This window comes from Emys orbicularis, chromosome 17, assembly GCF_028017835.1.
Source record: "Emys orbicularis isolate rEmyOrb1 chromosome 17, rEmyOrb1.hap1, whole genome shotgun sequence".
NCBI lineage: Eukaryota > Metazoa > Chordata > Testudines > Emydidae > Emys > Emys orbicularis.
The window spans coordinates 11,719,859-11,734,024 of NC_088699.1; the positions used below are offsets into that span (position 1 = coordinate 11,719,859).

General features: G+C 40.8%; 1 protein-coding gene across 1 annotated transcript in view; it reads left to right on the top strand.

Annotated features, from left to right (window-relative positions):
• The first annotated feature begins 8,558 nt into the window (after positions 1 to 8,558).
• WSCD1 (WSC domain containing 1) overlaps positions 8,559 to 14,166 on the top strand; it is a 41,013-nt gene continuing 35,405 nt past the window's right edge. The window contains exon 1 of the mRNA XM_065418441.1: positions 8,559 to 8,985. Coding sequence (XP_065274513.1) covers positions 8,559 to 8,985 — 427 coding nt within the window. The remainder of the gene's footprint in view (positions 8,986 to 14,166) is intronic.

Here is a 14,166-nt window from a genome sequence, read left to right on the forward strand (position 1 = left end):
TATTTTGCGGTTCGGAATGTTCAGATATTTTCTCACTTCTGGTATCTTGCTAGGAAATGTAGTGTTGTGTAAGGTTCTCGTGGTATTTCCAGAAGCAAGAAGAAAAACGAATTGTTCTTGTGAAAATTCTACACAAAATTCTGCAGTTAGAATAGGCTACAGATGCCATAAGGGTTCAGACATTTCAGCACTGATCTGATCTGAATCTGGTCTATGAATATTTGGAGGTTCACCCACTGCTAATACAGTAAGTAAGGCTGTGGTTTTTTATATATTAGGAACAGAGGAATTTTCATACTTGATCAGATCCAAGGTTCCTTTGTCCAAAATCCTACGTCTGACAATGGCCAAAATAAGACACTTCAGAGAAATACAAGATACCTTATACTGGAAGATCATGGAATTATGGAAGACTATCCGTAGAAGGAATTTCTTCCTAAATCAGGTCCTAACCCAAGCATTAACTAACAGGAATTATGGGAGTTTATATCCCTTCATATATCTTAACTAATGTCATGGTGGATGTTCTCATTAGCCACATAAATGTTTATTGCTTTTTTCAATCCCACTAAGATCCTGCCTTCAATGATATCTTGTGGCAATGAGTTTCACAGGTTAGTTATGGTTTGTGTACACTGGCATTTACTCTTTTAGATTGCATTGTCTTTCATTGTCATTGAATGTCCCTTTGTTTTTGTATTATGAGAAATAAGAGCACCCAATTTACCCGTTCTATATCATTCATTGTTTTATGCCTCTATTATGTTTTCTCTCTATCCTGAACAATCCCAGTCCTGTTATTTCTATCTTCATTAGGAAGCATCTCCATCTCTTTAATCATTTTCATTGCTCATCTCAAGCTCCCTTCTGTTTCTACTGTAAGTTTTTTGAGATGGTGTGATTAGAACAGATCCTGATATTGTAGGTGTGGGTGTACTCCAAGTACATAATCACATATTTTCAACATTAGCCTCTATCCCATTAATTATACACCCTAACAGTCTGTTTTCCTTTTCTGACTACCATGGGAATTGTAGCATTCCTAAACAGGAATCCCAAATCTATTCAACCAATCTGTGTTGTCAATTAATCTGGGGCTAATCGGCATCTAAAAGGATAAGTCCCCTGTCATATGAGAACAGATATATAGGGGTAAAAGGCTCTTCTCCTACTAAGGAATGCCTTTTTCATATTGATTTCAGTAGTTTAAAGTGAACATTTATATACACAAGACAAATTTCCGATTAGCAGGTCTCACCATGTCTTTCTTATTTCTTATTTTTTAATGTAATTGTCAAAAGTGATGTTTTTCTAGACTTACTCTGGCAATACTGAATACACAGTTCATGGAAAAATCAAATGGCATTTTTATATGTCAGTGGCAATCCTTGCTAGTGGCACTCCTCTGTTTTCCCACGAACAGAAACACTTAATTTTTGTGAGTTGTACATTTGCAGTATTGCTCCAGTGGAGTATTTTTGCAATTTGCCTACAATGTACTTTTCTGACAACTGTATTAAGGGACACTGGATTTGGGGATAATTTACACACATCACACTGCCTGTGCTAAAATTCACTTCTGACATTTGAAACTTTGTAAACAAATGGAAAGGATTCTTTCTTTATTCTGACTTATTAATAGTGGAAAGGAAGCTAAAACAGACAGTATGTGAGTCTCCCAAATTTCATTAACCCAACCCTATTCAGGAAGATAGGATTTGATGTTAAATTATTTTGCATGGAATAATGACTTATTATTGTACCTCTTTTCACCCCTCTGCTCCTCTTCTGTGGAAAAGAGAGGCGCATAGCATTCATACTGTTGTGCATGTCAACTAATGGCTGGACACAGCAGTGATGTCAACCCCAAACTTTCAAAAATTGTGTAATTCCTCCAAAACATATCACGAAATTAGCTTAAAAATCATGAGAGTAATGCATTTGGGGTCCATTTTATTTATTTTCTGGTTTCTAAGCCTTGAGAAAATCTTGGAAACGTGACACAACAGCTGTGAGGGCTAGAAATTGGCTTTTTTTTTTTTTAATGAAAGCTGAGATTCCCCTGTAATCACCAGACTTGAGCTGAGGCTTTTTGGAAAAAATAATATATTATAAATAAAGATATCCCATCTCCTAGAACTGGAAGGGACCTTGAAAGGTCATCAAGTCCAGCCCCTGCCTTCACTAGCAGGACCAAGTACTGATTTTGCCCCAGATCCCTAAGTGGCCCCCTCAAGGACTGAACTCACAACCCTGGGTTTAGCAGGCCAATGCTCAAACCACTGAGCTATCCCTCCCCCCTCATTGAGAGGCTCACAATGAAATCGAGAGAGTTGGCAACAGTACACGAGAGTGGATGTAATCAATATAGTTGAGCTCTCCCTCACTACTCACCCCTCCCATGTATCCCCAGTCCACCCACCAAATCTGGTCTGTAGGTTAAATGTTTGTGAAACTCTTGGGAAGTCCATCTGCAGTAAATAAATAACAACAACAATAAATAGCTTCCCTCTTAGCCAACTCAGTGGGAGCTGTGCTAAGTGTCTTTTAGACTGAAGTTGTTCTTCTGCATATGTTAGATGTCTTGTGTGTTCTTTGTATGCTCAATAAACAGGTGGCAAACATAAGGCTAATTCGTGGCTTTCCATGCTGGTGGGTGGAAAGAGAGGGTGCTGGTAGTCCCTATCCAACAGTGCCCTAACACAAGAGGCAACCATAATGGGGCTCTTTGTGCTCCGAGTGGAAGAGCAAGGCCTGCTAGCACTACCGGCAGCACTGCATAGCCCAAAGGGGTTGAGTCTGGGTGGGCGGGAGGTGGGGCTCTGGCCAGACCCTTCTCCCCAGGCATCCCCAAGGAGCAAACATGACACATTTTGGAGGCAGGTGTAGCAGGTATCGCTTTGAGTGAACCACCCTCAGTGCTCCTACACACATTGGACTTGGATCCGCTCTCACTGGTTTACACGGTTTACCTAAATATGGAGTGATTCCATTGAAGTAAGTGGAAATAGAGCAGCGTAAAATGGTTTTAAGCGAGAGCAGAACAAGGCGCATTATACAGTGTTTGGGCACAATGCGTTCATCCATTTGCACTCAGTTTCTACAGCTGCTTCTAGCCACCACCCTTTTCCACTGGTTCTCAGAGCCATCATTTAGCTCCGAGTGTGCTGCATTATTGCGATGCCACCGTTACACACCTGCAGGGAGGGGAAGGCTGAAAAAAAAAAAAAAAAAAAAAAAGAGATGTACTCTGCCAGAAGGAGACTTTTCTGTGATCAGCTGACACAAAGAAATGCAGGTGTTTACAGTTCCTCTGCTAAGGGCAGAGGTAAGACGCTGTCAGCACTATCCCGTTAAATATGACTTCCCCTCAACCTATTACTAGTAATACCCTAACCTTTCGGAATCATTGGTATTTAGCACTAATCTCTGCAAGTTTTGTCCCCCTTGACATCCATATAATGGATAAAGCTTCTGAGGTTGGGAATAGGTGTTTTTTCCCCTCTGCCCCATAAACAGAAGTGTGAATACTCATGTGTAGATAGATAGGGCATTGAATGGGGAATTGGGAGACCTGGATTCTGCTCCTGGCTCTGCCACTGCCCTGTGGCCCTAGCAAATTATGTCAGCCCAGATCCACAAAAGGTATGTAAGCACCTAATTACCACTTGGGATCTGGACCAGCCCACTTTGTGCCTCAGTTTTCCCATCTGTAAAATTGGTCCTTTGTAAAGCACTTTGAAATCTTTGAATGAAAAGTGGTAGAGAAGAACTACCTCTTGTAAACTAAGTATTGTGCTTGTCAGAGATGTGTGTTTTATTTCTTTTCCACCCGGCAATGCATTTTATTCAGATTCCTTGAACATATTCCGGGACCTTGGTTTTAACCATTTTTTCTAATGATTACTGGATCTCTTTCTAAGTATCAAACAAAACCTTGAAATAAAAAAATGGGCAAAAGTATTGTGAATATATATATATAAAAATCTATATAGTCATGTCTCAGTGCTAAGAAAAAATATCATAAAAACATTTGACTGTATATGATTGCAATAATCATTGCCTTAATAAAGAGATCATAGTATTGAATGTAATAGCATATTAATAATTGCAGCTCTGAGAAGCTACATTATGAAAAGGCTTCGAAGGATTAGATTTATCGGTAAATGTTGGGAAACATCAATTTTGATGTACACCCAAAAAAGATGAAATATATTTCCATCAACAATAATAAAAACGTACAGATGGGTAAAATAAAAAAATGTGGGTTGAGATCTTAGGCTTGGTCTACACTAACCCCCCAAATCGAACTAAGGTACGCAACTTCAGCTACGTGAATAACGTAGCTGAAGTTTGAAGTACCTTAGTTCGATCTTACCTCGGTCCACACGCGGCAGGCAGGCTCCCCCGTCGACTCCGCGGTACTCCTCTCGCCGAGCAGGAGTACCGCAGTCGACGGCGAGCACTTCCGGGTTCGACTTATCGCGTCCAGACAAGACGCGATAAGTCGAACCCAGAAGTTCGATTGCCAGCCGCCGAACTAGCGGCTGGGTATAGACGTACCCTTAGAGTTTAAGGATATTTACTTCGTATAATTTGACATGTGATGTTGACAATTTGTATTTGAACAGTTATAAAGCTTTAACTTTTTGAATCTCAACATCTATTGTCATTAAAAAATTATCTGACCCTCCCTTGTCTTGCCCCTCACAATTTCCTGCAACCGTGAACATTTAAATCAATAAAAATAGAAAAAAATGCTTAATATTAATTCTGCCAAGCCTTATTATGAATAGACTCAGACTTTAACGCCAGAAGGAACCATCATGATTATCTAATCTGACCTCCTACACATCACAGGCCATCACCTACTCCTGTAATGGGCCCATGACCTCTGGCTGAGTTACTGAAGTCCTCAAATCTTAATTTAAAGACTTCAAGTTTTCAGAGAATTCATCATTTACTCTAGTTCAAACAAGCCAATAACCCAGACCCCATGCTGCAGAGAAAGGTGGAAAAAAACCCAGGGTCTCTGCCAATCTGACCCGAAGGAAAATTCCATCCCAACCCCAAATATGGTGATCAGTTAAACACTGTGTGTGGCGGGGGAAAGTCCCACCAGCCAAACACCAGAGAAAGAATTCTCTGTAATAACTTAATGTCCTCTCCATCTAGTGTCCCATTTCCAGCTGTTGGAGATATTTACTAATAGCTGTCACAGGTGGGCCCCCCACTCCCTTGGGAAAGCTGGTCCAGAATATCACTCCTCTCCCGGTCAGAAACCTTTGTCTAATTTCAAGCCTAAAACTTGATGATGGCCAGTTTATATCTACTGTTGTGCCAACATTGGTCCTTAACTTAAATAACTCCTCTACCTCCCTGGTCTTTATCCCTTTGATGTATTTAGGATTGCATTAGCCTTATTCACAGCTGCATCACATCATCCTATGATCGACCAGTACACCCAAGTCTCTCTCCTTCTCTGTCACTTCCAACGAATAACTCCCCAGCTTATAGCAACAATTGTTAGTCCCTAACTGCACTTTGCACAATTAAATTTCATACCATTTCTATTACTCCAGTTTTCTAGGTCATCTAAATCTTCCTGCATGATATTCTGGTCCACCTCTATATTGGCAATATCTCCCAACTTTGTGTCAGTCGCTGATTTTTTAGAAAATACACTCCCACTTTTTGTGCCCCCGTCACTATTGAAAATGTTAAATAAGATTGGTCCCAAGACTGATTCCTGAGGATCTCCACCAGTAAACTCCCTCCAGCCTGACAGTTCACCTTTCAGCCTGACTTGTTGTAGTCTCCCTTTTAACAAATGGAAGGGTGAGGTGTGCTATCTGTTCTGAAACTGGCCACAAGGGTGTGCCTTAGCTGATTCTTCTATCTGCAAAGCCTTTGTCTTGAATGCAATACATCTCATAGGGTACGTCTACACTTACCGGAGGATCCGGCGGCAGGCAATCGATGTTCTGGGATCGATTTATCGCGTCTGGTTTAGACGCGATAAATCGATCCCGGAAGTGCTCGCCGTCGACGCCGGTACTCCAGCTCGGCGAGAGGAGTACGCGGCATCAACGGGGGAGCCTCCCTGCCGCGTCTGGACCCGTGGTAAGTTCGGACTAAGGTACTTCGAATTCAGCTACGTTATTAACGTAGCTGAATTTGCGTACCTTAGTCCGAAGTGGGGGGTTAGTGGGGACCAGGCCAAAGAGTCGTAATTTTCCCTCAGAATTTTGAATAGTTAACGTGTGCCCAGCTTCCTTTTAAATTATAGTCTATTTAGGGAACAACAGAGATGTTGGAAACGGCTGAATGTTATGCACAAATAGTGAATCAAATGGTTCTTATGTGATTTTACAGTGTTACTTCAGCATAATTAGAAGAGTAGTAATCTGCAATATGTAATTATTATAAATAATCTTCTATTAATCTATCTCGGTATTTATATAACCCCATTATTGTCATTTCTGAGCACTCAATGTTGTTGATCATAGATGTTAAATAATTTAAATATTAAGGGTCAAATCTTCAGCTGGTCTCAATCAGCATTACTGAATGGAGCCATGCTGATTTGCACCCGTTGAGGATCTGGCCTTAAATAGTTCATGAAATATGGTGTCTCTTTTGGAACACATTGAATCTCTCAAAAGTTTGTCAGCTGAATTATGGATGTGAGCTGCAAAGTTCCACAGTTATTATTGGTGAGAAGATGAGAATTGCTTGTGAAGTTTGACGTTTGAAGAAAATGGAGTGGCAGATATGAACACAGCAAAATCTTACCCCATGTTTCAGATGCTACTCAGCCATGTGGGATTAAGAATTGGATACTTTGGTTTTAAATTAGGAGCTCTCTAAATCAGGTAATCAAAAACCTAGTCGGCCTGATCTGCAAAGTTAGAATGTATTGACCTTTTCTCCTAAACCCAATCTGCTATTTAGGAAAAATAGACAAAAAGGGGATTGGACAAAAAGAATGTATGGTCAAATGAACTGTAATATATTTTTGAATGAGAAAGGTTTACCTTTCATTGACTGGTGATTAAGAAGCAAAGAGATTACACAACTAAGCAAAAACAAAATGTATTAAAGAGAATTAAGGAGAAATTTTACATGATCATACATATTTTAGCAAGAGGCATATAGAAGTATCCTCAGATATTTAATCAGGAACTGCAAAGAGTGGAGGAATGCTATGAAAAGAATGGCAGCTGAGTGGACAGCAAGTTTCCTTGTTCTGATGCTGGTTTCGAGGGTGCTCTGAATGCAAGTTAAACTAGAGCCATAATATTTTCTTTTCTGGAACAAACTGCATCTTTTCTCAGTGCTTTCATGGTTCTACAGAGGAGAGATTAACCGGGAACTCAGAGAACATATGGCAAGATGCCCATTTTTATTTGTTCCAGAAGGTTAAAGGTTACCTAGAGCATTAAAGAGCTTTTTCTTGCTTGGACAATCCTGTCACTGTGTAGATCAGCACAACTAAGAGCCTGGCAAAGCCCCAAAATAGTCTAGAAATATTTGGAAAACTTTAAAAGAAAATATAAGATTCCATTAATTTAAATCTATACATATATACATACTCCCATCCACACCCACTCACACAAAAGGTACATAGAAACATACACTAGATTCAAATTAGTGGAAACTTTAGCTTCCTTTTAAGTTTGGCAAGGCGTGCGCGTGCGCACACACACACAATATATAAATAAAAATAAAAATAAATAGATAGATATATCTATATCTATATTGGAACTATCCTTCCAGCATAAAGCCTCATTTTATTGTGATTCATGGAGATTAAGAATTATTCTCTTATCCTTTGAGAGCTGATGCCATTTCGTTTTTCTTCACCATACACCCACACTGCTGTTTTTTTCTGATCTAGATTTGTAGCTTAGCTACTGTAACACTGAAAAGAAAGTATCTTCCTCTAAAGATGTCTATATTGTGACTACCTGGTTCCAGTCAGTAACAAAGACCGGAGATGTCAGCTATTTACAAAAGGAAATAAAAGGATTTACTGTTCCAAACATCCTGAGGAGAATATTCTAATCATGCAGGTGTTTCGTGTACATTTCAAATTAAAATAAAGAAAAATGTAAAAATAGAAATCTGCAACTGGATCCTTTTTAAATCAGTCATTCTACCAGGATTATTGTCTTTATATGTTTAGCTAAAATAAAAGAAGGAGGAAAAGAACTCAACATGGTAAGTGTTTGCTAATGGGATCAGAGCCAACTTTATTTTTCTTAATATTTCAGGTTTCTTCTCCTTCTGGAATCTGATGTTATGAAGTGCAACTGGCCACAGTCATGGAACTGTTCATAAGTTCACCTGAACCAGATCAGCTGCCCAGAAACCCCACGTTCTATGGATATAAAGCATGATGCCATTGTAGTTGCTGTTGCTACTGAAAAAGACCATTTTTATGGGAGAGGACACATTAAAGTGATGGGATGAACTTATGGGAGGAACTAATACAATTTCAAACGGTGATTCAGGGGCCGTTCTGAAGGCGTGAAGTGCCCAGTTTCAGTAAGGGTATGGCCAAACCTTTTTTCAGACTACAGAAATTTCTTCGGCGGACCCAGTTTCTGCTCTTCTTTCTCACAGCAGCTTACCTAATGGCTGGCAGCCTTCTCCTATTACAGCGATCCCGCTTGGTTATCCAACAAGGCACACGTGGGACCTCGAATATTCAGGTCTCACCGGTTTCAGACATGGTGATAGGAGTTGGAATCCTAGATACCAGAACAATGCAAAACCCTCGTTTGAGTTCTAAGCTTCTGGTGGACATGGATGTGCTCCATGACCCAACATCAGATCAGAGGTACGGGCCACGGTGGCTAATGTCCCGGAACTCAGAACTGAGACAGTTAAGAAGAAGATGGTTTCACAGGTTCATTAATGAACAACAACCCATGCAAGTAATGGGATCTAAGATGATGCAACATACAGGTGAAAACAAAGGTAAGGGCTTTTCCCAACTTCCATTTTCTGTCCCGTAGGACTTTGTTTCAGGCAAAGATTGATACCTTTCCTAAGCATGTGAGAGGTATTCTGACTGCTTACAGGAATGTATTTCTGTATTTGCTCTTGAGCCTTTACAAACTATTTTATACAAACTAAGTATATGTATGGTTTCAGAGGGGTAACCGTGTAAGTCTGTATCAGTATCACCCTAACTCATGCTGAAAAATACATACATGTGCTGCCCCACTGAATTCAATGGGGAAACAGGCACGACCAAAGCATGAGTTAACACAACAGAATCAGGCCTTATATTTTCTATCTGTTTTTGTAAAAACACAGGCTAGTCTCCTGGGGCTTCATTGTACCTTTAAAGCCCAGCCTGGCATTCGGGTCAGCGCAGAGCTGCACCACCACAGCGAGGGTACTAGAAACCAGTCTGCCTCTCTAAGCTCCCCGGTGCATTGTGGGAGTGAGTGCAAACTGCTACTCCCCTTTAAGGAGTGCAGGATACTCTCCCCATGTGACTGTCTGGTTCCACGGGCTGGTGTGGCATGGGTGGAAGGGGAAATGGAGCCATGTCTTACTGTGCTCTCTTCCCCACTTTCAGGCACCTTGAGGAAACCCTGCACTCCCTCTAGTGCATGGAGCTGCTTTCTAGCCAGCCTTAAAGATAGCTTCACGGTGGGGTGAAGGCTCTGTATTCCCTCCCCACACACTACACAGAAAGAATTTCATAATTGCGAGCCTTGTATTTTTAGAGCATCCCCAGCCAAACGCTCAGGATGCGGCCTGAAAATTCATAGTAAAAAGTAACAATGATTTTATATAGAATATCAGCAAGAGGTCATAAAATATTCATCTTGAAGCTATGGTGTCTGACAGAAAGAGAGGAGAAGAAAACGAAGTGATTTAAACAAAGGGTCATACTTAGAGCTGGGCAAACGTTTTTGGATGGAACTTGCTTTAGTTGAAAAATGCCAATTTGGGTGAACTGTAATATTTTGTGAATTCATGTTGAATTCACCAAATCATTTTGGCTGGTAAAAAAATCCCCAGACTCCCACAATGTTTCATTTTGACATTCTCGAAAGAAAATCTTTTGATTTTTTCAATTCGCAGTGACTTTTCATTTCAAATTGTACCTCAATTATTTTTTTAAAAGAAAGAGGTAAAAACAAAACAAACAAACAAAAACCAGACTACACCACAAAACGAAAATGAAATGTTTTCTCTGGGGAGGAAGTAAACATTGAGTTTGATTTGAAACAAGTTTTTTGTTTGTTCTGTGACTTTTTTTTTTGCTTCAGCCACCGAACTGAAAATATCCAGTGATTCGCATGGCTCAGTGATTTGCACAGTCCTACTGAAGAGTCCTATTGGGGGAATACGTGAGACTGAGGCTGGAGGCTGAGACAAGGGTGGATTATTAGAGAGAATAAGTTTCACACATTACGGTCCACCACAGCAGAGATGGTCACCTGCCCAAAGTAGAATTCTCAAAAGTGCCTTAGCAAGTTAGGCACCTAACCCCCACTGGTTTCAAAGGGAGTTAGGCGCTAACCGGCTGAGGCACTTTTGACAATCCCATTAGTTGCCCATCTGCATCTTTTGGTGCCTAAATATATTTGAAAAGCTGACCTGAAGAACCTATTAGAGTACATGGAAAGACTCCCACTGATTTCAGTGGGAGTTGACTGTAATATAGCCAAGGCCTCTACAAAAGAACAGGATAAGATGGATTCAGTCAGCTGCATTAAAGACAGTCAGCCTTAAACAGCTGTAGGGCAGGAGTAATATGATCAAACATGCTGCTTCGTTCCAAACAAGCTGAACGTGATAGGGAAGCCCTGCTCAAAAGCCCTACTATCAGGGAATTACAATAATCAGAAGGATTTGAGTGACTGGTGCCAGGTCACTGCAGGATAAAAAAAAAGAGCAAGCCATTATGTGTACCATTATATGTTGAACTCACTGTAGTCATCTGTAGCAAGTCCACTAGGACACTGTAAAAGTGCATGCGAGTTTTCAACACCCATGGACAGGGAGCAGAGTCTTGCGCAAGTATGTGGAAATAGTGGCAAAGGCTGCCACAACAACATTACACTGGTACAGATATGCCAGGTACTAATGACCCCATCTAAACTTCGCTATCTCTAGGCTTAACTGGAAAAGGCTGTGGTCTTCTGGCATGTTCCCTGGCCAATAAAGACCTAGAGGAAAGGGACTCCGAATAATTAGACGCCACATTACCAATATCATCAACAATATGAAGAACAAATAATCAAAAGAAATAATATTGTCTGAAATTCCCCACAAAAAGATGCCAACTGGTTGCACCCAACGTGGACATTTTTGGAAACTGAGACAAGAAGTTAGGATTAATGGTTCACAATAGATGGATCGAAGTATTGCAGGTGGAATTCTCAGGTTCACAGAGAACCAGATTCTAACAGCGCTCAGGGCTTTATGGAGTAAAACTTCACAGTGAACTGGTTTGGGTGGCAAAGATCATAAGGGTTTATGCAATTTAAATACCGTGGAGTCTAAGGGCATGTCTACACTTACCAGTAGATTGGCACTGCTGCTACCAATGCACAAAGTGTCGATTTAGCGGGTCTGGTGAAGACACGCTAAATTGATGGAAGAGAACTCTCCCATTGATTTGTGTACTCCACCTCCCCAAGAAGCATAAGGGAAGTTGACGGGAGACGCTCTCCCATCAACACAGCGCAGTGTAGCCATCACAGTAAGTGGAACTAACTACGTCAACTTCAGTTACATTATTCACGTAACTGAAGTTGCGTAAGTTAGATCGATTTACTCTGGTAGTGTAGACCAGCCCTAAGTGAGATTCAGCAGACTGCACTGTGTCTGTAGACTGTGGGCTTCAGACTAACAGAAACTCCTAGACTAGCAAGAAACACAAAGTCAAGCTATTCCTTACATATCTTGTGGTTGACTCAAACTTGTGACTGACCTGAGAATGTACCAAAACACTTAGGAATGAATCAATTTTTTTATCAACTAATAATTCTTCCCTAACATTGGTTCCCACATACTTTAATGTACTTCTGTCCAAAGGATGATTGTTTGTAAGAACCAACTGAGTCACCTGGGAGGTTAGTATTTAACAAGTTCAAAGGATCTCTTTTTTGATCGTAAAGACAGTACACACCCTGCTTTTGCTCACCCAATAGATGACTGGTGATTTAGCAAGGCAAGGGCACATCCAGTACATGGGCTTGACAGGTTTGTTGTATCATGTGACGATATTTGAGAGGAGGGGAAGAGACCTTCATGAAACAGGTTCACATTATGTTCACTTCATCCAGATTCTCTAGGATTTGTACTTTCATGCTGCACATTTTTACACCCCATATAGTTCTGATGGGTTTCAAGGTGCCCTCTGAAATAAACCTGGTTTGCTGGCTTTGATAAATGCCCACATGCCCCATGACTTAAAGTCTGGACAGTAGAAGAAACTATCATGATAGCTCTGATTCTCCTCTCACTCATGACAGCTGTACGCTGTTCTAGCTCTCTTGACTTCAATTTAGTTGTTGTTGATTAGCCCTGGTGCATGTGAAGAGAGGGTGAGACTGACTGGAGACCTAAGAAAGGGCGGCCTAGAGTGTAGGGTGCTAGCTTGGTAGTTGGGAGATACGGGTTTATTTCCCTGCTCCACCATAGACTTCCTGTGTGACCTTCAGGAAGCTATATAGTGCGTCAGATCCCCATTTTATAGAAAACAGAGGGGTGCTGTGAGGATAAATACATTAAAGATTGTGAGGTGCTCAAATACTACGGGAACGGGGGCCATAGAAGTACCGAACATACATTAGTATCTAGGGTTTGCCACCTATGCTCACCAAGGATTTGACTTTCTAGCTATTCAAATGCTATGCTTGAGCAGTTGTGGGGTGGACACATCAGCTAAACATATGAGCAAGCCCACATGCTATCAGTATGAAGCCGAGAATGGAGGTGTATACAAATAAAACAGCCACTTTAAGGCGATGTGACATTTTATTGAAAGGAAATCACTGTGTGAGGTTGAAACTTCAGCAGGCATTATAATCACTAAGTATTTCATTATATCTTGGAAGGGATCCATAATAAAATAAAGAATGAGTAAGTTTACTAAGAGAGGGGAGAAAATAGCACACCCTATACATGGAAAGTTTAATTGATAGTAATTTCCAAAGGCTTGTTAACAATGCTGTTATTAACATGGTCACTTCATGTTCATTCAAATATTCAAATGATGCATATTCAAATGTGCATAATCCAGTGAGATGCAGCAATAAATAATCTCTTGGCTCCTTTTCTGTTAGCAATTATAACATCAGCAAGGCACTAGATTAATGGCTGGTACTGGCATCGGCATTAACTAAGTTTATGGATATTTTCAACATTAATGTATTTTATTGTAATAATTTGAAGAGCTCATAGTTCAACAAGGCCAAGATTTACAAAGGATCGTAAGGGTAACATTTTCAAAAGCACCTAAATCCCATTTTCAAAAGTGATTTAGGGCCAGATTTTCAAAGCTATTTTGGTCCTGAAAGAGTCCGATTTTCAGGTCATAGAAGGATTTTCAAAGGAAGACTAGGCTATGGGAGTTATCGGTTATAAATCAATGGGAGTTAGGCACATAACCTACTTAAGTGCTTTTGAAAGTCACACTAGCAGGGCCGGCGCAACCCATTACAATTTGGGGGGCGGCGACCGCGGTGGTATTTCGGTGGCAGGACCTTCCGCTGCCTCTGTGGGGGGCGGCATTTTGGGGCGGGACCTTCCGCCGCCTAGGGCGGCAGAAAAGCTGGTGGTGTTCCTGCACACTAGGCACCTAGCTGCATCTTTCGGCATCTAAAAACCTTTGAAAATCTGGCCTTTAAACCCTTTGAAAATTTTACTAAGGAAATAAGGCACCCAGGATGAGATCCTCAAAAGGATGGGCCTAACACCCATATCTGGGCCGGAGTACCTACTGAGATATGGGTCAAACTCACTTAAGCACCTTTAAAAATCCCAATCTGAGTTTCTTGAGCAACAGTTTGGCCATTTAGATTGTAAAAACACGTTGGTGTGAAATTACTGTCAATACAATACACCTGGATCATTAAAAAAAAAAAAAAAAATTCTGAGGGGGAAATTTTACCCTGGTGCAGAGAACCA